Below are 23,765 nucleotides of genomic sequence, written 5' to 3' on the forward strand. Positions count from 1 at the left end.
TAGCTACATTTGAAATCTAGAAGATCTACAGAGCAAAGGAGATGAAGTCTTTTTTGATAAAATGACACAGATCTGACTGTCATCTTTGTGATGCAGGCCAGAAGTTAACACGTAATAGAAGCTCTTATTTAGCAACTTGATGCTAACACTAGTGCTGTTAGGTGTTGTTCCTAACATTAGCCTGGGTTGAAGGGATGCTGCAAAAGACATAAGTAAAGGTCCCATATAGCCGCAAAAAATCAACTGAGTACTTCTGGGAAAGATTCTTTTGACTTAGAAAAGTATAGTATACTGGTAAAACAATGTTAGGAGTTATAAAAAAAAAATTCCTCTCACACATGCAAAAGAAGGTGGGTAGCTGTGCCACACTACCATTGTCAACTGATGTTGGAAGGCCAACAAATTCAAGCCTATTTAAAAAGAAAAATGTATTTTAGCCACACCATGACAAGGGCTATGGGTTTTTCAGTCTCAGTTAATATCTTTAGTGAACAACTACAGCTTCATTGCTTTCAGGCTTTCAGCTAAACATTGCTAAAACAGCTGGAGTACAGGGCTAATCCTAAATGATAATGTATCAGCAGAAAACTTACAGGAAAAAAAAAAAAAAACACTGTTAAACACACTTTTTGAAAATAACAGAATGACCTCACACACTCTACATCAACAGAAATAGCTGCAGCTTTAGGCAAAAAAGGGCAAGTGAAGAATGTGTTGAACTGTGGCAAGTAACACACCAGGGCCTGGCAGCGCTACTGAACTGAAAGCTTCACTGGACCATTGCTTATATACTAGAAAGATCAGGGAAGACAGTACGTCACACCAAGCGGCCTTGTCATTGCCGTGGTCAGAGCTCTCTGTGCCTGGAGTTGTGCCCATTCTGTGTGGAAACTCCTAGGAGAGGGAGACAAGGTTTATCCTTTCTTTTTTTTTAGGGGGGACCATAGTTTTGTCTGAGTGGAGAGTTATAAACAGACTTCAGGAAGATACTTTTAATAAGCAAGAGGCTTCTTTGATAGGAGTCAGAGTGATCTGCAAAGGAGAATAGCAGTGCTGTGTAAACCTAAGAATTACTGTCTGCTTTTGAACAAACAAGTCAGATTCTTATTTCACGACCAGTTGTACATACCCAGGAAACACCCTGACCACAGCAAGTCAGATAATTCAACAATTACACTATTATGATTTAGACAGGCTGAAAAAAGCTTCTTGTAGGAGGAATAAATCTTAATCATTATTTTGGCATGAGAAGACACACTGTTGTTATAGCCAGTTTGTACTATAACCCAAACTGCAAAGTCACTTTAGCCACACATTTAACCTTTACCCAAGACTCGTTTCTGATGGGCTTATGAACAGGAACAGGAGGATTGTTAAAGTTTAGATATTCTTCTGTCCTTGAAAGAATTCTCATTTCTATGATTATTGTTCAGCAATATCACCTGTTAATAATAAATCAGATAATGAAGAAGTAAAGAGATTAACAAAAAGAATAGAAAAAGTACTACTATATTTAAGCCCTAACAGACAAACTTTCCTTTTTAGCTCTTCCTGCTTTCATAACATTCCCTTCTGTAACTACTGCCCTTTTTATCACAGCCCTCTTCAGCTAGGTCTAACTCTTCCAGGCCACTACTTTTTTCTTACAGAATAGACATTTAATAATGTCTAGGCTTCAGAGTTTTATGGGAAGTATACATTGCCCTTTTGGGACAGTGAACCTCCTCATTTCACAGCTGGCATTTGAACTATGTGTCCCAGTGCATAGCAAGGCTGTGGATGCTGCACCAGCAATTCGGGAAGGATGGCTGATGCCTACTTTAAATTATTAGACTTTCATTCATCCCTCAAACATGCTGCATTTCAAAGGGGATCCAAACATCTGCTGAGACTAAGACTGTTGTTCACAGGTGGTATAGGCTGAATGCACCATTTTACCATTTTCCATGTTTCCTGCTGTCCCCTGTTTGTACGTGCCCATTCTGGAGGAGGGCAACCATAGCTAAATTATCTTCATCCCCAGCTCAGCCTTCCTCTTATAAGATGCTGCTGTTCCTGTCTCATTGATGAAAAGGAATTAAGGCCAATATCATACTGTGCATTGTGACTTATATTAACTATGCTGATACATGTAATTCCCATGCAGTGCCTTAACACAGATATTCCAGGTAGATGCGTAACAGTCATTTCATCAGGATGGCATTTTTGTACTGTACCTAGATTCATGAAAGGAAGCTATTTCTGACCAGAGGGAATATTAGCGTTAACTCAAAACAAAATGCACAGCAGGGAAGGTCCTATAGTATCAAAGGTTGCTTGCTACCAGAAGCCTTCCTGACACCCCACACTTAATTTGTTTGAGTGCATGGCATCCCAAGAAACTCTAGCTGGGTTGTAAAGGGATCACTCACATAGCACAGCCAGGCTGACTGACTTAAAGCCTCTTGTGTTAGGCTTGTGCCCAGACTCCCCAGGAGGAAGACAACTACTAAGATTGTCCACATCTTCATGGAGAGTTTCAGGATTGTTTTCATTCTAAACTGTGAATCAAGCAGCTTTTAAAATACTGAAATCTTTGATGAAATGCCTTGTTTCTCCCTTTGCACAGGTCTCATAAATGCCTCTTATAAATGGATGTCTGCTTATACCGTAGGGTTAGACCAGTTTAAGTATATTAAGTTTTCTGCTGATTTTGTTAGTACGATAAAAAGGACATAGCTAAATGTCAAATGGCACCAGCTGTGTTAACTGCACTTTTACAAAAGGAAAAAAATCTGTTACAGGGCTTTGCAAAACAATGTGGATATACCAATCTAAATTCCTATGCAGAGAAAGATTTGTTTCTCATTATTTGCCATCAGAGTGTACCAGTCTCCTTCAGCAGACTTTGTGTGGGAGAAAACTTGTGAAAAGGTCAGTTTTTACATGTGAATGGCTGGTAACAGAAGTGAAATCTAGTATTTTCCTCATTCTGACAGCCAGGTGAACAAGACCATCAGCTGTTCTATATTCAGCAGAAGCAGTGCTGCAGCAAGCTGCTGTTCAATTCGAACTGCTACTTCTGTTTGGCCTCACTTGCAGAGATGTTGCTTAGATCAGGCCCTTGTTCCCCTGTGATTCCTCTGCAGCTACCTCCTCCCTGCACAGAGCTGCATCAAGAGTGTAGTCCATGGCTTCATCTGGGACTTGATTTGGTGGGATTGCTTCTGCACCTGGGTAGGGGTGGAGTACATCAATAGCAATGTGAGAAAATAAAAAGGGGTATACAACACTCCAGATCTTTTGTTCTTCTCTGGTGAACAGCTCCTGTTACTGCAGCAGCAGCTGGGTTAGACAAGAACTTACAAGTACTCTGTGCCTTTGGAAAGACTGTTCAGCTGAGCTAATTTTCTGCTTCTTCCCATTAAAACTGAACTGGTACTTCTTAACCTGAAAAGAATACCCCCAATGCACATCAGAGAAAAAGCAAAAATGAAAAAAGGGTGATTCGCTTTGAATGCTGCTATTAAAGGATTTTGTATAAGTAAATATGACACAGTATTTCATATAACTACAAATATTATGTCTAAATAATACTTATACTTTTTTGTTTCTGTTTTTTATTTTTTATCATGTCATTGAATAAATGATATTCAGTATATTCCAGTATATAAACTGGAAGAATGGTGTTAAGGTTATAGTAATAAAGAAAATGAAAAGCCTTTTCTGATTTTATTTATTTTAAAAAAACTTTGAGCAACTTTACTTTAAATTAAAGAAACATAAATGGCCTAACCCGTCTCCTCTTTTTTTCACATCTTGTGTTTTCATAGGTCACTTTGGCTCATCAGTAGCTTCTTATTTCATATTCTTACGCTGGATGTACGGAATAAACATGATTCTCTTTGGACTGACCTTTGGGCTTGTAATGGTACCTGAGGTGGGAATGCTTTAAATTAGCATTGACAATTGTTATATTAATTTCTGTCTTTCCTGTAAGATTTCATAAGACTTGGTTATTAACTAATTTTGTAGTGTCTTCGGCTTTAAAAGCTATAAAGTTGTATGAAAGCTGTATAGATGTGCTTTCTTCATGTACTGTTGACTCTAAAGAGGTCTCTTGAAAATCAACATGACAGAGAGATACTTGCAAGTAAAATATCTTCCCAAAGTGACTTCATATGGTCTGGGATGGCACTAGTGTTGTGTTTTGTCTGTGGAGAACCAAGGAGAAGGACCGAGACTAAGCAGCAGTTGTGTATATCTTGATATAACGTACATTATGAAGACATGTTCCAGGCCTGCTGGGCAGCCTGGATCACTTTCAGCAGCCTTAACATGCACGTGTTGGTAAGGCATGAGAGAGACCTCCTATATTTTGAGCTGTTTACTTCACTTTAAAAAATGCTGCTCACACACTGTAATTGAGCTAAAATCACTTCTGTGCAATGTAATATTTATCCAGTACCTCTGGGCCACTGGAGTGTCTTCCTAAAAAGAGGACTTCTATTTCCATACAAGTGTTGTCTCGTATCCCTGATTTCATGGTTTCACATCTTTTTTTTTTTTTTTTTTTTTTTTTTTTTTTTTTTTTGCCTCCTAGTGAGCAGATCTGAAAAGGTCAGACAGGAGTTTCCAACAGTTTCCTAGTGCTGCATTTTAACAGCTCTATCTTCCACTGAAACAAAAACTGAGAAAATAACCCAACTATTTCCAGGGTGAGGCCCTGTGAGGGCCCAGTGAGGACATATTATTGGGAAACTGTCTCACTAGTAAGAGGGAGACTTTCAGCATCCTGTCTGTCATCATCCAGAACCTAAATCCACGGCATCTGCTTATACAGTTCTGTTAACAAAGCAGAAAAATCAATAATGGGGGAAAAAATGAATCTATTTGTCTGTATGACAAGCTCACTCCTCTGAGGAGTTTGGACCTCTTTGTTGCCTCTGAGTGTAAGAGGTACATCCTCACTATGCACTAATGCTAGTGGAACATCACTTTAAATTAAAAAAGCCTATCACTACTGCATACTTTTAGCATAGTTCCAATTATTAATGTGAGGAGGTATGGAAAGAAATGGAGAAATAGGTCATACTCACTAAACAGTTAAGAAGCACAAACTGGGTCTTTCTAACCTATATGTCAGATCTGTATTCCTCCCCTTTATTTATATTTTGTTCTAAAATGTAAATTTGTCTTATTTATTGGTTCCAGGCTTTGATGGGAAAGCCATATGGCTCTTTACCTAGAAAAACTGTCCCAAGAGCTGAAGAAGCAAGTGCTATGAACTTTGCTACTCTCTGGGATTTTAGTGTAAGTACATGCTCTTGCAATACTGCATATTCACAATACTCTTTGTTTATTGTTGGCTTTTGCTTCATTATTTAATATTCAGAGATTTAGTGTGAAATATTTCAGGAGAAAATTGAAATAGAAATAATTTACCTGATTTTTTTCATGAATTCTGAGAACAGATGTTTCCTTCAGGTAAAACATATCATACTGAAGTCTAATGTCCACATGCACATTTTAGTATCTTAGCAATAAAAAGACATATGGAAAAAAGGCTCGAGGCTGGATTCACATCTCTGGTTGCCATCTATTCCTTATGGTGAAAGTGGACTTCTGTGTTTATATGGGTTAAAGCTTCATATCCAAGGAAGCTTTATAAATTAGAAAAAAAAGAAGAAAAACAGAACAAAACAATCTTTTTAAAACAAAGAATATTGTTTTTAGCTTTTCTCAGTCTCGTAGAATATACAGATATTTTAGCTGCATGTTTGAATTCTTTACTGTCGATGTGATGCCCTTTCTACCCTGAGGAACTACACTTCCTATACTTTCTTAACGGAACTTTTTAAATATGTCATACTACTTTTACTCTGAGAAAACATATTTTACCTAATTTTACACATCTGTAGTTGGTCTCTTTATACAAATATGATACAATTTTGTGTAAAAACAGCTGATAATAAAATTGGCATTACAGTACCTTCCTTAGAAGGCTGTCAGAGTTTTTAATGACCGGTAGGTGATGACATCAAAAAGTCCTCTTCACATCTAGTTACAGTCTTCCTTCAGATTAATAGAAGCAATATCCATCTAAATGGATATTTCTCCCTCAGCCTGCTATACTCTTTCCTTTCCTTTCCATAGGGAGCACCAAAACTTTCAAAGAGTTATGCATATCCATATCTTTTAGCACTTGAGTTGTTTTATCTACAGTAGGCAAGGATATGATGTTGGAAGCAGACCCATTTTGTGGCCAGATAAACTCAGACACAGGTTCCTCCAGCTTACAGCTTAGCCACTTTAGCTACCCTTTAGAAGGGGTACAGTGGCTATGCCTCCCATTATTATTTCTATTTTTCACTATGGTTAGGGCATGTAGAGGTCCCCAATTTTATGAGATACAGATCTTGGATAAAAGCCCAGATAAAGTCTCTCTGGTTGTAGCTCATTACTCTTATGTGGAGCCTCAAATGACTCCAGATTTTCATCCTTTATTTAGCTTTTCTTGGCTCTATTTTCCATCTTCAGCTATCAACAGGTTGCAAATCTGGTTGTAAGACTACAGCATGTAGGAGTAAACTGAACTGGATATGCTAATTTTCTCATTTACAAGCAATTCTTGCAGGCTTACTCATGATGTCATTTTAAAATGAGAAGTTAAAACATCAGGGAGATACAGGAGAAATATTAATCATATAGTAACTTAGAGCTTTTGTAAAGAGAGTAGAGAAGTGAAGAGGTTTATACAGCAAATGGGAATAAAGTACTGAAAGAAACAGACTGGAGAAAAAAGAGATGAATACAGATGGTGGAAGGAGAGGGGAATTTTATAGTAACTGAGAGAAACAGGATCTGACAGCTTTGAAGAAAAAAGTCTAGCAAATAATATCAGCAGCTAACACAGGGAGCAAATGTGATGGCAATAAAAATGTAGAACAGAGCAGTGAATGAGAAGAATCCCCTGAAGTATTCAGATTCAAAAGAACTTTCTTGAGGCATGTCAGATTGACAAACGTTTTCCAAAGGCAATGACATCTTTAATTAAACAGGGTCGGAAATATTATTGTTTATCTGATAGCAGCTTTTGTATGCTACAAAGTAAGTTATAAGTGACTGAATACATATCACCAAACGTCATTTCACATTCCAAAAACACCCACCAATCTTCAAAATGAGGAACAAAAGATGAGCTCAAGATGTTCTTTGCTTTGTTGTCCTTAACTCATTTTATTGGCATGGCAAAGAGAAGTAGTTTGGATTCATGCATATTTTACCTGAAATATTCAATTTTAATGCTCTGTAATCTACAGATCAGACAATAATCCAATCAAAAGGAATCTCAAGGCTTATTATAATAATGTTTTTGATCAATATTATTATTTCACCTTTCTTTTATGTTAGACTGAGGAAGGAGTGAAAGTAATCTTCCATGTATGCTTACTTTTACACAGCTAAAAATATTTCAGGTTTCATGGTTAAGTGCTGTTGGCAAAGGCCAGAGAACAACACACTGAATTACACACATTAGAAGGGTTATCTCTGACCTGACAGAACACAGTGACTTAAAAGGTATTTTACTACTTTGAGGGATCCAAAAGACTTTCCGGAATTGCACTGGCAGTAGAGGAACACAGGCTAACTTGGAATTATAAGATGCTATAATGAACATAAACATACAAAAGGCAAGCAATTGCATCTGAGTGTGTCCTGATCAGCACAGGTGTTCTACTAACAATGAACAGTAAATGTGTTCTGTAAAATTTCCCTTATCAGAGAAGCAAATTCTGTTATCTGTTATATCTATGCACATCTTTAAAAGTTAGTCTGATATGAATGAAAATGAGATATATTTATTTTTAAATTGACATTTTGAATAGTCCTGTTATTTATCGTATATTAATATTTCATTTTCACCTTAACAAGAATTGCAAATGAGGTTTTGCAGATAAAGTGATGACTTGTCTCAGATATGCTAAGAGCTGCAATATATCAAATGCATGTCTTTGATAGTATACAAGGATGTTAGTCTAATGGCATTAAAATCTAAATGATTTATTTTAAGAAATCCTAGAAGTAGAAAGGAAGAGAATGGCTGTTTTAACTCAGGAAAGCCTAAGCTTACTATATTAGTGTCCAAATAATGCTCAGTCTCTCTGCCAATTACATTTTCACTGAATTCTGCATTTGACCTGTATTTATTGTGTCCAGCTGGAGCTTTGTTACTGCTGTGCATGCATCGAGCTGTCCTTTAAAGTTTCTGAATATGATGTCTTTCCGAGGTGGTGAATTATTGCTGTAACCTGGATTATCAGGAGCTTTAACTATTTTTATTACTTTTAGATCTGAGAAGTTACCTGTAGTTGACTATACATCTGTAAATTATTTTGAAAAATCAACAATTTGACCCAAAGGAAAGGTCACTCACATTAAGATTTTTTAAAAAGGGAATACACTTTGAATTTCTGAAAAAAGATGATATACTTAGGTTGCACTTTTTATAGCTTTGGAGGATAGGCTTAAAAAACCCCTGTGTATACATAGTAATCATACAATAAAGTGCAGCTACCTGTTGAATAATGCATGTCACCTGTAAAAAGCAAATAGCATTTCTTGACAGAGTAGTGTGGATAGAAAGTGTATAAGAATGTTATACCAAACAGGCCGTACAAGGAAATGTTACAAATGTGAAAAATTAATAACTAATCTGTCATTTTTGTTGAAATTTCTTTCATACTTTCATACTTCTTGTACTTTCACAATTTGTGATACAAATTTTGTAGAACAAAGTTTTGTCTTTACACCACAAAGTATTTGGATAAAACAGACTTGATATTACCTAATTTTTGTTGACTTTTCAGGGCTTTGCACAATATTCTGTGCTCTTTTATGGTTATTACAATAATCAGAGGACAATTGGATGGCTGAAGTTCAGGATGCCTCTTTCATATTTCCTTGTTGGTGTTGGGACTATTGGCTACAGCTTTATGATTGTCATTCGAACGTAAGTTCCCTTTGACTCTGGAGTAAAGATATGTTAAAAGAGAGGTAATTCCAGTGCTGAATTAATCACATTTTTTTTAAAATGCATAGAATATGATAATTTTAAGAGCAGTACAAGTGCAAGATCAATAGAACTATAATACAAGGAATGGCTAGCTTACGTCAAAGTCTCATGAAATTCCTTAGGCCTATGTACATATTTTTTATTCCACCACTAAGTATGTCACAGTCTTGTAGAAGTGGGAAAAATCTTTACTAAAATAACATAGCACATCCATCCTGCAACTTGAATGTATAAAAAGAATACATAAAGTAAGGAACAGAGGTGTTGGTCCATCCTTTTATAGTAATTTCCATCTAGCAGAGTGTCAGCTTACATTGGCGGCATTTGGTTGTTCTTTCTTTAATGATACCTTATTGGAGTTAAATTCTTTTAAGGAAGAAGGAGATGGAAAAAGAAGAAACATATGGCAAGTAATTCTGTGTATAACTCACAGGCAGCAGTAAATGATTCTCAGCAAGACTATAGCAATTAGCTGATACTTGCACAGTGGCATAGAAGAATTAATGCTACTGGTCATAGTAAAGGCTTAGTGTCCTGTGGCAGACAAAATAATCTCCAACAGCGCTTTTCCAAGGCAAACTAATTTAATGTAATGTTAAAAACATAATATTAGAACAGTAGGAAGCATATGGGTAAGTGAAACCAGGCTTCGGCAGAATGATTGGTGAGACGTTAGCCTTTTTGATCTTGCATTCTGAACTCCAATTTTATCTTAGGATCAGAATTAAAAAGAATGCTTATTCACTCATACTTTATAGCTAGTTTCACTATTGGAATAAACTGTGGTAATTCTGCCAGATTCAAAGGAGATATGTCATTAGTAAATATAATCTTTAATAACCTTGATTCAAATGAGACAGCCACACACCACAGTAAATGCAGTTTAGTCGTAAGTTGGCTTTAGAATATGTCTAGCATGAAAAAATTCAGAGCATTGCAGGTTAAGATCCAAGGACAGTTGTGAATACAGAGTAGAAAATTGCGCATCATCTATTTGCACTGTATTCTGCTGAAGCCAGTATTTTTCACTTTCGTGAGCATTAAATTAATTCATGTTCCATTTTTCAAATAGTTCATGGTTTCCTGCATAGGACAAGAGGCATTTTGGAAGAAGAGTAATTCCTTCAATTACATATGTCTATATTTGGAGAAAGAACAATCTACTTTAGTGAAAAAGTCACTGGTTTAGTTAGAGAATGTCTTTAAAAATATTTCTTTGTTAGCCTAGCTGTGAAGATTAAAAATATCTTAGTCTTAGAGAATTATGTTTCAATGACTGTCACCCAGAGCAGGAAAAAAAAGAAAAGATTCTTCCAGCAGAGAATCCCTAAGGCCCAAACAAAGGAAATACCCTTGGGAAAACCTGCACTGAGTGTACTGACTTTCCATCTGTCTGCATGACACCAGTGCTGATCTATATTTAGGTAATCTTAAGAGCATCTTAAAATCTTTCTGCATGTTGCTTTCCCAGAAAGCAGCGTAATCCACACACCAGCTACAAGGCAGTGTACCAGGGCGCTAACGTTGCTCTGCATGCGACTGGGAGCAGGGAAGGGGGATGTTCCCATGCAACAGGGAGGAAGAAGTATGAGGAGTTACTAGGTTTTAGGGAAAACATTTAGATTTAAGGCTCCTCTCTGCAACCCTTCCAGTGCATAGTATAATGTGGAAATATTTCTGGCCTCAAAGTTATCAGTTTGTTTTAATTCCAAGGAAAGGACCTGCATGACTCCTTCAGGCACTCCTGTTGCTGCTGTCTCTCCACTTCTGAGTAGCTCTTGTGGCACAAAGCCCTCATCACCTCATGTCCTTAACTCGTCACAGAGGTGTCATTTCAAGAAACCAAAAAGAAGGAAATTTTGAAGAAAGTTTTTACTTCCTGCTTACTCCTCAATAATTATTAATATAAACATGTTAGTTGGAATTAATTCTATTTAACTGAGGGCAACATCTAGATTCCGTATTATTCAGAACAGATGTGGTGAAATATGATTTTGGAGAGCATTTCCCTGAATGTTTGCAAATAGAAAGGACAGCTTTATATCCGAAAGTAAAAGAAGATATGACATATGAAACAATTCAAGATGGAGCGGTGTTCTGGAGAATCTAAGCACTGAACATGTACCTAAAGCACATAATCTCATTCTCAAAATTACTTATGCAACCATATACACTAATACCCAGTTACACTGGCATGCTGAATGGCAACAGTAAACACAAACATACAGTTAAATATCCAAATTCCTGTTATACATTTGTCAACCATTGTTTTGGCCTATTTTTTTCCTAAGAAATAGATTTTCTAACCACTGGATTGTTTACTATCTCTTAGAAACTCTTGAGAAAGAATTATCTTAGTCTAGAAAGCAGCACTGGGGCAGATCCTCCCAACACCCTTTCACAATCCTTGCCTCTTCCATATTTAAGCAGTAACAACAAAAACAGCAGCATGGATTTATGGCAGCTCAGTATTAATTACTTATTTTTCTCTGACTGTATTTGAGAATTTATATTTCATTGTGATGTTAGAAACCTGATGTGTAGACCATATTGGTTTCAATAACATAACTTTAACATAAGTCAACTTTAAAAAAGGAGCTGCATTTTCCTGAGAAAAAAATCAATGCAGAACCTAGGACTAAATGGTTCATACGCTACCAATATTTCCACCTGTGTGCTTAATGAGTTGAATTAAGAGATAAATTATGCAGAAATAAGACAACCGTTATTGCATGATTTATTGTTATATACATATTATGTATGCATGTTTTGTGTGTGTTTATATGTGTATATGTACATATTTGTGTGTGTGTGTGTGTATATAAAATATATATATATAAAATCCCTATTATTACACCTTACACAGAGAATTTAGTAGTCCAGATGAAATCAAATCACCAAGGAAACTGTTATAAACCTTATTTATAAGTGCGTAGGAGATGAAAGCAAGATAGACAGCTGTATTACCTTTTTCCTGGTTCTTGGTATGATTTCTTGGTTTGGTATGTCCAGCTTTTATTCTGGTTATCTATTTTAGATTTATTTATTTTTCTCTTTATGAAGTCTCTAATCAAATCTACAGCAGTTCAAGGTGTTCTACAGCTTTCTATTTGAGAGATCTTCTTGTCATGTTGTTTTCTATTCAGTGGCTCATCCAGTAGGGTTTAACTGCAATGCTAATGAAAGAAGCACATAAAAATGTGTGCAATGATGACATGAATTGTCTAAAAAAAAAAATTCTCTATCTTTCTTCCCTCTGGTTTCAAACTGAAATTTCCAAATTTAGTATAACATGATTGACAGCAACAATAATGTAGTTCTTTAAGAAAAAAGAATTTTAGGAGCAATTTTAAAATTAAGCTCAGATAGCAAAACTAGTTCTAATAGGGCCTTTTTGTGTCCTTCTGGCTTTTGTAGGATGGCAAGAAATGCAAATGAAGATGGTGGTGGGGATGATACTAGTTTTAATTTCAGCTGGAAAATGTTCACAAGCTGGGACTACCTGATTGGCAATCCCGAGACAGCAGATAATAAGTTTGCTTCCATCACAACAAGCTTTAAGGTAAAATAGAGCTCACTAAGGAGAGGTAAGCTTATTTGTCTTTCACAGTGGTGTGAACCAGACAGATCTAATATCAAATTTTAACTGTGTCTCGGATTTAGAGGCTTAATTTTGAACTGGGCAGCTATATACCTTTGTGGGAGTGGGTCTTGGTATCTTGCCATTATAAATCTTTTATTTTGGTTGTGGAGGAAGGGGCATCCTTTGTGTCCTCTGTAACTGCAATATTAGTTTTAGCAAAATGATTTTACTATAAAGTTTTCCTTTTCCTCATCTTTGGTGGCTCCTGATATCTACACTGCTTATATCAGTTTTCTTTTTTAATGCTGATGACATTTTGCCAAATTGACACTATCCTCTTCACTTTCGCTTCTGAAAAGATATCATTTGACAGCAATATCATTGTCTAAAAAGGACTATTCATCAAATCAAAAGAATTTGCCTCTGAATTTTGAGTCTATACTTTCAGTTCAATAAGAAAAAAGGGTTGCCCTCCTTGTGTAAGAGAATGTTTTTATTTTCAGATGAATTATGAAACATAGCTCAGTCTGCAATGCAATATACAGCATTCTCAGGCTTATTTTCAGTTTTAGGCTATGATGATTTTTGTAGTCAATTTGTGAGGGATCTGGGGCAGGATGTGAAGTACACCACAGCGAAACTGATGGAGGGTAGGTGCGCTACTTGTTGAAGACTGAAGAAAACGTGTCTACACCAGTGTCACTGGGACATGCCACAGGAATTTCTAAAGGAAACTGTAATTTTCAGTATAATAATGTACAAGGAATATTCCATCAGAGTGCTACCAGGCAATGAGTAAGTTTGACTTGTGGTCACACTGACAACATAGGACATGGGAGCTGGAGGACCAGGAAGTAGTTACATTTTCCAGGTGTCCACTTCACCCTTCTGTTCTGCATTAGTGATGTGAGAGCCAATATACCAGCTCACCCTGACCACCTTCCAACTTTAGGCAGAAAGTGATAACTTAAGTCAAAGACAGTGGAAAGAAAAGGTCATAGGAAAACAAATATTGAAGAAATACTGACCCGAAGAACTCAAAGCCTGTGAGCTTTCCCTGCACACTTATTAGTGTCAGTTGTTGAAAGCTGTATAGGGAAGAATATAAACTGGTTGAAATAGACTTATTACTGACAAATAAACCCATGCAGCTTTACCATGTTCTTTGCAAGTAAGCAAGCAAGGAAGGAACCAAAGAGAGAAAGGATGAAACCTGGGCCTGAGTGAGGCCATGAGAGTTTTGCTCAAGAGCTGCTGCCGTCGCTTTTCAGTTATGTAACAAATGAAAGTGGTAAAAAAAAGCAGAGACAGGCAGAATAATAATTACAATGCAGGAGTTTAGCTTCCCCACTGGGCAACCGACCTCTCTCTCTCTGAAGTGGGAAGCTGTAACGAAATTCGCTTTTCACAAGGACATCTCAGAGCAGAATCTTTTTCTACTGGAGAAAAGTGGGAGCTGGAGATTAAAGTGATGCCACAGACCTAATATTTATCAGTTCTGGCCAAGGGTAATTGTGGGATGAACACTTTGTTCTGCAGTATAAGGCTGTGCTCTTTTTCCTTGTTTGGGATTCCTATCTTTTCATTCCTCCTGAATTGCTTACTCTCAGAATTAAACTTATTCCCTTTTTCTCACAGATGCATATATTTTAAAATGTGACAGTTCCTTTTGTGGCAGCTAGTCACGCATTTATCCTTCTGGGTCGCTCAGCCTTAGAGCACCTCACAAGCTGACAGAAAGTGCTGGTTGATTTCTGGCATATGAGTGCATGTGTAACAAAACCCCATGAGGACATGGTCTCTGGAGGTAAAACCGACTCTGGGAATCCAAAACGTGGGATCCACCAGGGTCCAAAACAGATTTTCTGAGACAATATAAGCTGTTCTCAACACACGATGACCAGGCGTGCATTGACATCTTCACAATTTGTTTAACTGACTTCTAACAACTAGAGAAACACTGTTGAGACTGATCTGGAAAGTGCTGCTAATAACAAGCTTTTGTTTCTAACAAGTGCAGGAAGCAATTGTGGAGGAGCAGGAGAGCCGAAAAGAAGAAAATATTCACTTGACCCGATTCCTGAGGGTTCTTGCTAACTTCTTGGCTCTGTGCACACTTGCTGGAAGTGGCTATCTCATCTTCTTTGTTGTGAGAAGATCCCAGAAATTTGCCCTGGAAGGTCTGGAGAACTACGGGTGGTGGGAAAGAAATGAAGTTCGTGCTAGCACGTTTTTATAATAGATGTGGTTTGAAACTGTGTTCCCATGCTCTGCATGTTGCTTTTTTCTTCTGGAATTTTAATGCTTTGGGTGTGCGTGGTAAATGTCTAACAAAGCTACTCTTCTTGTCTCTCTGCCTCCTGCTTTATTAGAATGATTATTATTTGGTTGTTTCTTTGAAATGTCCCCCCTATTTAGTTCTCATTTGACACTTTTGCCTTTTCTTCTCTGTGCTACGAAGATTGTTTTTCAGCTGCTTTATGGTTCCACAAGATCCCTCCAAAGTGCCTGTTTTCCTCTTGCTTTCCTCTTAAGACTAGTACAGGCAAATAGACTGGTGTGTGGTCATGCCTAAGTTATTCTGGGACTCATGAACATAATTTTGCAATGCAGCAACAGAGGGGAACCTACACCTTCCAGCTGCAACTGCCCAATTCAAGAATCCGATCTCATTTTTATGGTGTCCAGCTCTTGAACTAGCCCTGCCTAATGGAGGTATATAGTGAAAGTAACTCTGTTATGATGGCTTGCTGTAACCACCTGAGTTCAGTATTGTTGTATGGAAATCTGGGCCATTTTACTTTAACAAACACACTGTTGTGTATGTTGTAAAACTGGCTGTCCCTTATTTAAAGCTTATATTATGAATTAATAGATAAAATAGATACCTGATTGAAGGTAAGGCAAAAGGATGCCAACCTGCCAAAGCTGCTGAGGAGGCGTGATGGTAGAATGAGGAAGGTTGCTTGCTAATTTTGAGCATCAAAAACCAACCAAGAAACTAACATGAAAAGCTGCAGCAATTCATCGTAGGAATCCAGAGAAATGGGACTGTTGACATTGAATGAAATTACTTGAAAAAAATTATTTCTTTTTTCTCTAATGGGAAACAGAAGCCATGAACAAAGCTTCTTGATTTAGAGCAACATGAGCTCCAAGTGTGATCATACACTCTCAAATGAAGGCAGTTCAGGAGGAGTTCAGCTTTTTCTTGTTCAAAAGGTGTGGTAGCAGATCTGTGATAACGAGAACTGTGTTACTGAAAGCTGTTATATTAGCTTATGTTGCAATCTGCATGTTTACATTTCAAGGGATTTTTTTTTTTGTATGCTTTACAAAAAATTCCTACTAAGGAGACTCACAGAGCTAAGATATAGAGCAGATCTTTCTAAAGGAGGATAGATAAAACAGCTTTGCCAGGATTTGACTAGAGCTACCTATTGTCAGGTAATAAACACACTTGCAAGGTACACAATATTGCTCTTGATTGAAGGCTAATGATTAATTAAATAAATGAATATGCCTTCTACCTAATAGTCATTTAAATCCTTTTTTTTATTTTCTAGATCAATCTAAATCCAGACTATGTTTGTATGATGAAGAAACACTGAGATTTTGATCAGAAAAAAGCCATTAACACGTGACGCACTATTTAGAGGAAATGAAAGTATACATCTTATGTACACCTGAAGTATATGATGTCTTACATATGCCGTATTTCTTTTTGGCTATTCTCCTCTACCATACTCCTGCAAATCTACACAAAACTGGTCTCAGGTTCAGTGAGGCTTAAACTTTCTCTCAGTCGCAGCAGTACCTAGTCCTGTGGGATAGTGGATCAGATGAAACGGTCTAGCCCATGATGGGAGGAGAAGGAAATTATGGGAAACAGACAGACCAGGGCTTATATAGGATTTCATCAGGCTTTGCCTCTCTCCTCATGCATGGCTGTGGCCTGCTGGGTAACTGTGGACAAATCATGAATCATTTAGGAAAGGAGAAGGTAAGTAATAGACATTAAATTTTTTTCCAGATGCAGAAATATATAGATTTCACATTTTGTATCTTGCAAGCTTAAATGACTCCATGGATTTTTTGCCAAAAATATCCTGCTATTTATCTTAGAGTTCTTAGCAGTGGTGGTGAAGTAGATCAGTGCATTTATATTGAAGTTATTAAACCAGCGCATCTATATTGAAGTTATTAAACTAATGCTCAGTTTTAATTCGAGAAATCATCAGACACCGTATTATTATGAAATATAAATTCTATTCTAATTACTTTTTAAAAATGAAACTGAATTTACTAGAAAAACAGATCTCTGTTGCTGCTTCCTGCAGCAGATGCTAGACAAACCACAATCATTGCTAGTGGAAGAAATGATTTATTTTAACTGCTTACTCTTAATGAACTTATAATTTAACCAACAAGCAGCCAATGTTCAGTACTTAATGTTGTGTTGGCATAGTCTAATGTGCTGGGGGGCTGGTATTTAGACATGACTGCAGTTGCAGCATTTCTTATCAAATTCGCAGCAGCTGGAAAAACAGAAAGGCTTGTATAAGCAGTAATTTTCTATCTTTCAAAGTGTCATGCAGGGGCTTGGTCTCTACAGTAGTTAATCTCCCAGAGAGATAAGAATAAAAGAATGCATCTGGAAATACAGTTTTCATTAATTAGTGAGTGCCTCTTGCTTGTTGTTCCTTTCTTACTGGAGGTGTCATCTCCATAGGGCAGAGAGTGTTTTTGAGATTCCCTCAGCAGATACTTATGAATATAAGATTATATTGGCTATCAAGTATAACTCTATCTTGCATGCATGCTGGCATGTTATCACTGTTCTGGCATATCATTCTATAATTTTAAATCATGCAGAACACTGTCACTGTCTCTGATATATACAGCAGAAGAAAATCTGGCTCTAGCACCTGAGCTTCAAGTTGACAAAATATCCAGCATATAAATTGGACCCTTTCTGAAATCATGCTAAATGTGACTAAAATTCATTGAATATTTTTGCTTTTCTTGTATGTCAAACAAAATTCTTTATAAGAAACTAAAAAAAATATGGAAATGTATCTATGAAACTTGTATGAGAAATGCTTATGCATCAAAATATTTGGATTTCAAAAATTCAATAGGCTACATTTATCTCGGTAAAACCTTGCACTTTTTGTTACAATCATTCTCTACTTTTCAACCTGGCAATTTTTGTGCCTTGTTTCACCTCCCATTCCAATAATGTTTTTCTCTTGAATTAGACATGCTCCCAAGATGAGGGGCATGAATAATTAAGGGTTGGAAAAATACTTATATAGAAAGCAAATGAACATGCTTGTTTTAGATAAGCAGTAAGAAAGAGAAAAAATAAAAAAATACACAAAATAGTGAATATTAAAGAAAACTAGTGACTTCTGTCCTGCCTCTTCTATAATGCAGCAACAAAGAAACTTCCGGTAAGATTAGCAGGTATTATTTTTAAAACTTACTGTAGGACATAGTTTTTCTTCCAAAATGCACATTCACTAAGTCTTGCAACATAAGAACTGAGAGGCATCATATGAGTCAGATAGGATTCAGACTAAAAATCAAACAAACAAAAAAGGAAAGCAATGTGTTTGCCCTGTTCTTGCTGTGCCTTAGATATCTGTCTGGCCAGGCCAACCTCTGGTGTGACCCAGAACGTCTGTTCTTGCATTATGTTCGTATTTGGCCTCTGGGACTCAATGCCACAAGAGGATACAACAGATCAGAGTTAGCAAAGAAAGATTTTGATTTGAGATTCAGCAGCATCACAATGGGACTGAGTATTTTGACTGATAACTGAGATATGCAACCTGTTACAATAAGTTTATCTTTTAAGGATTCATGACTGGTCATGCTGTTTATAGCTGGCTTCAGCATGAGAGGCTGAATTTGCCATCTGCCTCTATACTGGACATTAGTTGTTTGGCTTGATGGAGACTGAGACAAAATATGTTAGAAACAATGTTAGATACTTTGAAGATTTTAAGATAGAAATGTTTGCACACTTTACTGTTATAAAAAAATAACCAATGTATTAAGCACTAAAATTTATATGGAGCTTAATACTCTAGTGCTTAATACTGTTTTGTAGACATGCCAAAAACCAAGAAGATTCACTATTTCCATAAAAGAGAACACTTTTTTAAAACAGATTAAGGTATGAAGCCAATGATCTGTTAAAATAATAAGGTCAAGGTAACAGGAGATTTAAATATAAATCCTACCTTTTCATTTATAAAGCCAAATACTGCAAATAATGGTAGCTACATGTTTTTGTGCCTTTCTTTCTTTTTTGACTGTTATGAAAGAATAGTAACTGATTGCTATTTTAACAAACTAATCTCAATGGCAAATAACACTGTTTAAATACATAGGAAACATCAATGAATTCCTGTGATCATTAAAAATCTACCTATGACTCTTTCTTATGCAGTGCCACAAGACATGTTCAGAATATATTACTGATTGCCTACAAATACACAAATCCAGTAATTAGCTCTAGAACTCATTAAAAAAAAAGAAGAACAGGAAAAGGAACGCCATTTATTTCTTTTAAATAAAATCACTAGTCCAACAGAAAAAGCTTTGTAAGAGTGAGAATGTACGAATCTGTAAGTGGATGAATTTATTTCTTGGCACAGTGCTTTACAGCTGCCGCATGACTTCTGAGATCCAAGATCCAGTCTTAACTCTCTTGATAGTAGGAAGTTAGAGATATATTAAAATTTATATCAGTTTTAGCAAGATGGATTTTAGTTTGGCTAAGAAAAGCTAGCTTTGGAGAAATTGGAAGATTAGAGTGAACAATTATGTTCTTTCTGTGACTAAATTAACCCTTTGCTTATTGATTGCTTTTTATGAATCATCTCAAGCATCATCTTTGTGTTTTCCACTAACCTTTGTCATTTAACCTGAAATAATGTTTTCTGTTGGTTGGGATTTTTTAAGTCCCATGAAGATACAATGTTTTGTAATGAAAGTTTATTTGAAATTTAAAAACTACTTTTTTACACCTTTTCAGTTATTTTTATTTTTGGCAGACACGATTAATTGGATTTTACACTATTTCACCAAAAGTTTCAAGCAAACGTGAAATAAATTTTAGCAACTGCTTAGCAATGTTAGAGCCTAGAATGCCTCATTTTCTGTAGAACATATAATCCGTGTTGAATTTCAAACTTTTTAATGAAAGCTAGCTATTCTTTTCTTCCAAGTTTGCATTTGGTAAACTCATTCCATTTCCATACTACTGTGACAATGAGTTAATGTTGTTAGAGGCTTCAAAGAACAACAGGCATGAGGAAGAAGGATTGACTTGAATTTGCCTATGCAGTAAAGACAAGTAGAGTTAATTTTGGGTGAGATATCAGATAAATTTAATTTAATACAGTATAAAAAAAGACCTCTTATATCCATTTACAATAGACTTCTATTGATTTTTCTTCCCTTTCTTTCTTTGTGAAAACACCCTGTGACTCCCAAAGCTGATTTTGTTGCTCATTAAATCAAATGCCATCTAAAAAGTAGTAGTGGAAATACACCCTTTTTTTCAAACCAATAGAGTAATCAGAGAACTTGCCTAACATTTCACTGTGTATTTCTTTTTTCATTTTCTTTTTACCTAGGTGAACATGGTGATGTCGCTTTTAGGAATGTTCTGTCCGACACTTTTTGATGTAATCAGTTCTCTGGAGAACTACCACCCTCGAATAGCTCTAAGATGGCAGCTGGGACGCATCTTTGCTCTTTTCCTTGGCAATCTCTACACTTTCATTATTGCCCTGATGGATGAAATCAATCTCAAGGCAAGCTGTTTACAGTGGACCTTGCTTCACTACTTTTAGCATTTAGCATTTTTAGCATGCAAAGACGAGGGTTTCCAGACACATCACAGACTCATCAAGGGGATAATTTCTTCTCTTATACTCTGAAACCTGTCCACACCTGAGCTGGAAATGGGAGTCTTGAAGTAGAAAAGGTTGAGAGTTGTTAATGTGAGCTCATAATGTTGTTTTCCTATTTATTTATTTTTCAGTTGGAAGAAGAAAAGATAGTCAAATATAACATGACAGTATGGGAAGCCAGTCTATATAATGGGACTATTCCAGAAAATTCGACTGCTCCTCCAATATATGTGGACCCTGCAGATGTCCCCAGAGGGCCATGCTGGGAAACAATGGTAGGGCAGGTAATGCACCTGAGCTAATATTTGAAAATAGATCATAAACTGTTACAAGACATCCTATAAAATCCCTCTCTATTTTAGTTGATACATTAGGTGACATTAAGGCAGGAAAATACGTGGTGAAATGCAGATATGGGACAAGATAATGACAAGGTCCTATTTTTTCCTTAGCTACAAAGCTGAGAAAAAGTTATTTTAGTTTCTATCCCTATCTAGCAAGAACTCATTTCAACTCTTGATGGATGACAGCATCTGATATTATTTTCATCAGATAAGATCAATTTCTGACTAAAATAGGCTTATAATAAAGATAAAAAATTAGTTCAGCAGGAAAACATTCATAAAATCAGATCTTGCCAGCAGTGTGCATTTGAGAAGGTATCTCTATCTTCAGCAAAGTAGCATGCTGCAATACAACAGCAGTGACTTCATGGTAAATCTGCCCAGACATTTTATTTAATTCAGCTGGACATCTGTACTTATTGACCTATTCGTATAATAAGCCATTTCCAATGACTTTCCCAACATCTCCTCATTCTGTTTGATCATACCTCATTCTTATTGTTGTTGTTTTGTTCCTGAGCCTGAATAAACCATTAAATCACAACTTTTGGCTGCTGCTCCATCGCTCCCTCAGTCTCCCTATTTGGTTATCTCCAGTTCTGGAGAAGGCACTGGTAAGGAGCAGACAGGCAGAGAAAACAGCCTTTCTGGTCTTCTGACTAATGCTGAGTGACAAGCAACAAATACCAAAAGCTCACCATTGTATTAACTTTCTTCTTAATTTGAGAATAGAGAGGATAAGAGTCTTCTGGGCAACTGGGGATAAGGCCTGATACAGTAGGGTTTAGTCGGGCTTACTCAAAGTATATTAGACGAACAAGGACTTCTGTTAGGATTTTCTTCTTTCCTCCCCAGATTTCATGGGAGTTGGTACTCCTATAGGAGGTAAGCCCTTTTTTTATTCTTGAATCTTTCTGATGTTATACAGACCAAAATTGATTTAAGGTATTAGCAAGGAATTCCATGTTAGCAGCAGTTTGGGGTGGAAGGCTTTCCCAGCCTGATTATACTTTGGAAGTCTTGACTGAGAAAATATGGATACAAATTAGAGCAACAAGTGAGGGGTAGTTTTTTTCCTGGCATCTCTCAGAACTGGTGAATGTAGAGGAGGAGTAAAGAGTCTTTGCTGTGTTGAGTAGGGGTAAGCACTTTTAGAGATCTAGTCTATTATTTCATTGTTGTTATAATTATTAATTGCCTAAACACATTCTTAAAAGAAAATGTTGCTTTAACAGGAATTTGTGCGGCTGACAGTCTCTGACACGATGACAACATATATCACTATTCTAATTGGCGATTTCTTGAGAGCAGTCTTCGTTAGGTTTTTCAATTATTGCTGGTGCTGGGACTTAGAGTATGGATTTGTAAGTATCTGATTTTCTGTATTAAATGTCTTTATCAGATTATCACTTGACATTTTGGTAGTAAATTACATTTTCTTTTCCAGAGTTTATAGTTGACTACACATATTGCCTTCCAAATCCTAGAAAAACATTAAATGTTAGCTTTTCTCAGAATTTACTTTTGTCTTTATATCTGCCTTGTTCTGTAGGCTTTGGTAACCTTAGGAAATACATTTTTATTCATTTGATTATGTAAGCAAACTGGGTACACATTTTTGATCCATTTTAAAGCCTCATCATCAATTCTACAGAAAACAAAGGGGAGTCTGATTTTTGCGGATGTTCAGTCTTAAATTGTTTCTAACATACTGAGGCAGCCAGTGCTTTTGGGAAAAATATAAAAGCACTTATTATAAGAATTTTATTAGCTGTATTTTCTGGTAGAATTAGTTTCATAGAATCATAGAATCAGTAAGGTTGGAGGGGACCTCTGAAGATCACCTAGTCCAACCTCCCTGCTCAGCAGGGTCACCTAGAGTATGTTAGACAGGGTTGCATCCAGGTGGGCCTTGAAAATCTCCAGAGAAGAAGACTCCACAACCTCTCTGGGCAACCTGTGCCAGGGCTCTGTCACTCTCCCAGGGAAGAAATTCCCCCTCACGTTCAGGCAGAACTGCCTGTGCTTCAGTTTCTGCCCATTACCTCTTGTCCTGTCACACGGGACAACTGAAAAGAGTTTGTCCCCATCCCCTTGACACCCTCCCTTCAGGTACTTGTACACATTGATCAGATCCCCCCTCAGTCTTCTCTTCCCCAGGCTGAAGAGGCCCAGCTCTCGCAGCTGTTCCTCATTGGGCAGATGCTCCAGCCCTCTGGTCATCCTCGTAGCCCTATGCTGCACTCTCTCCAGTAGCTCCATGTCTCTCTTGTAGTGGGGAGCCCAGAACTGGACACAGTACTCGAGATGAGGCCTCCCCAGGGCTGAGTAGAAGGGCAGGATCACCTCCCTCCACCTGCTGGCAACACTCTTCCTAATGCACCCCAGGAGACCATTGGCCTTCCTGGCCACAAGGGTACATTGCTGGCTCATGGTCACCTTGTCATCCACCAACACTCCCAGGTGCTTCTCTGCAGAGCTGCTCTCCAGCAGGTCAGCCCGCAGCTTGTACTGCTGCCTAGGGTTATTTCTGCCTACGTGCAGGACTCTGCACTTGCCCTTGTTGAACCTCAAGAGGTTCCTCTCTGCCCAACTCTCCAGCCTGTCCAGGTCTCTCTGAATGGCAGCACAGCCCTCAGGTGTGTCAGCCACTCCTCCCAGGTTGGTCTCTTCAGCAAACTTGCTGAGGAGGCACTCTGTCCCTTCATCCAGGTCACTGATGAAGAAGTTGAACAGGATGGGACCCAGTACTGAGCCTTGGGGGACACTACTACCCACAGGCCTCCAACTAGTGCCACAGATGACAACCCTCTGAGCTCTGCCTTTCAGGCAGTTCTCAATCCACCTCACTG

The 23,765-nt window shown here is 37.3% G+C and overlaps 1 protein-coding gene across 1 annotated transcript in view; it reads left to right on the forward strand.

The window, feature by feature from the left end:
• Positions 1–23,765, forward strand: part of TMC1 (transmembrane channel like 1) — a 72,391-nt gene that overhangs the window by 34,371 nt on the left and 14,255 nt on the right. The window contains exons 7-14 of the mRNA XM_062599787.1: positions 3,813–3,919; positions 5,194–5,292; positions 8,850–8,992; positions 12,473–12,617; positions 14,659–14,853; positions 20,291–20,470; positions 20,701–20,853; positions 22,149–22,277. Of these exons, the coding sequence (XP_062455771.1) occupies positions 3,813–3,919; positions 5,194–5,292; positions 8,850–8,992; positions 12,473–12,617; positions 14,659–14,853; positions 20,291–20,470; positions 20,701–20,853; positions 22,149–22,277 (1,151 nt within the window). The remainder of the gene's footprint in view (positions 1–3,812; positions 3,920–5,193; positions 5,293–8,849; positions 8,993–12,472; positions 12,618–14,658; positions 14,854–20,290; positions 20,471–20,700; positions 20,854–22,148; positions 22,278–23,765) is intronic.

The sequence above is a fragment of the Rhea pennata genome, chromosome Z, assembly GCF_028389875.1.
Source record: "Rhea pennata isolate bPtePen1 chromosome Z, bPtePen1.pri, whole genome shotgun sequence".
NCBI classification, from domain to species: domain Eukaryota; kingdom Metazoa; phylum Chordata; class Aves; order Rheiformes; family Rheidae; genus Rhea; species Rhea pennata.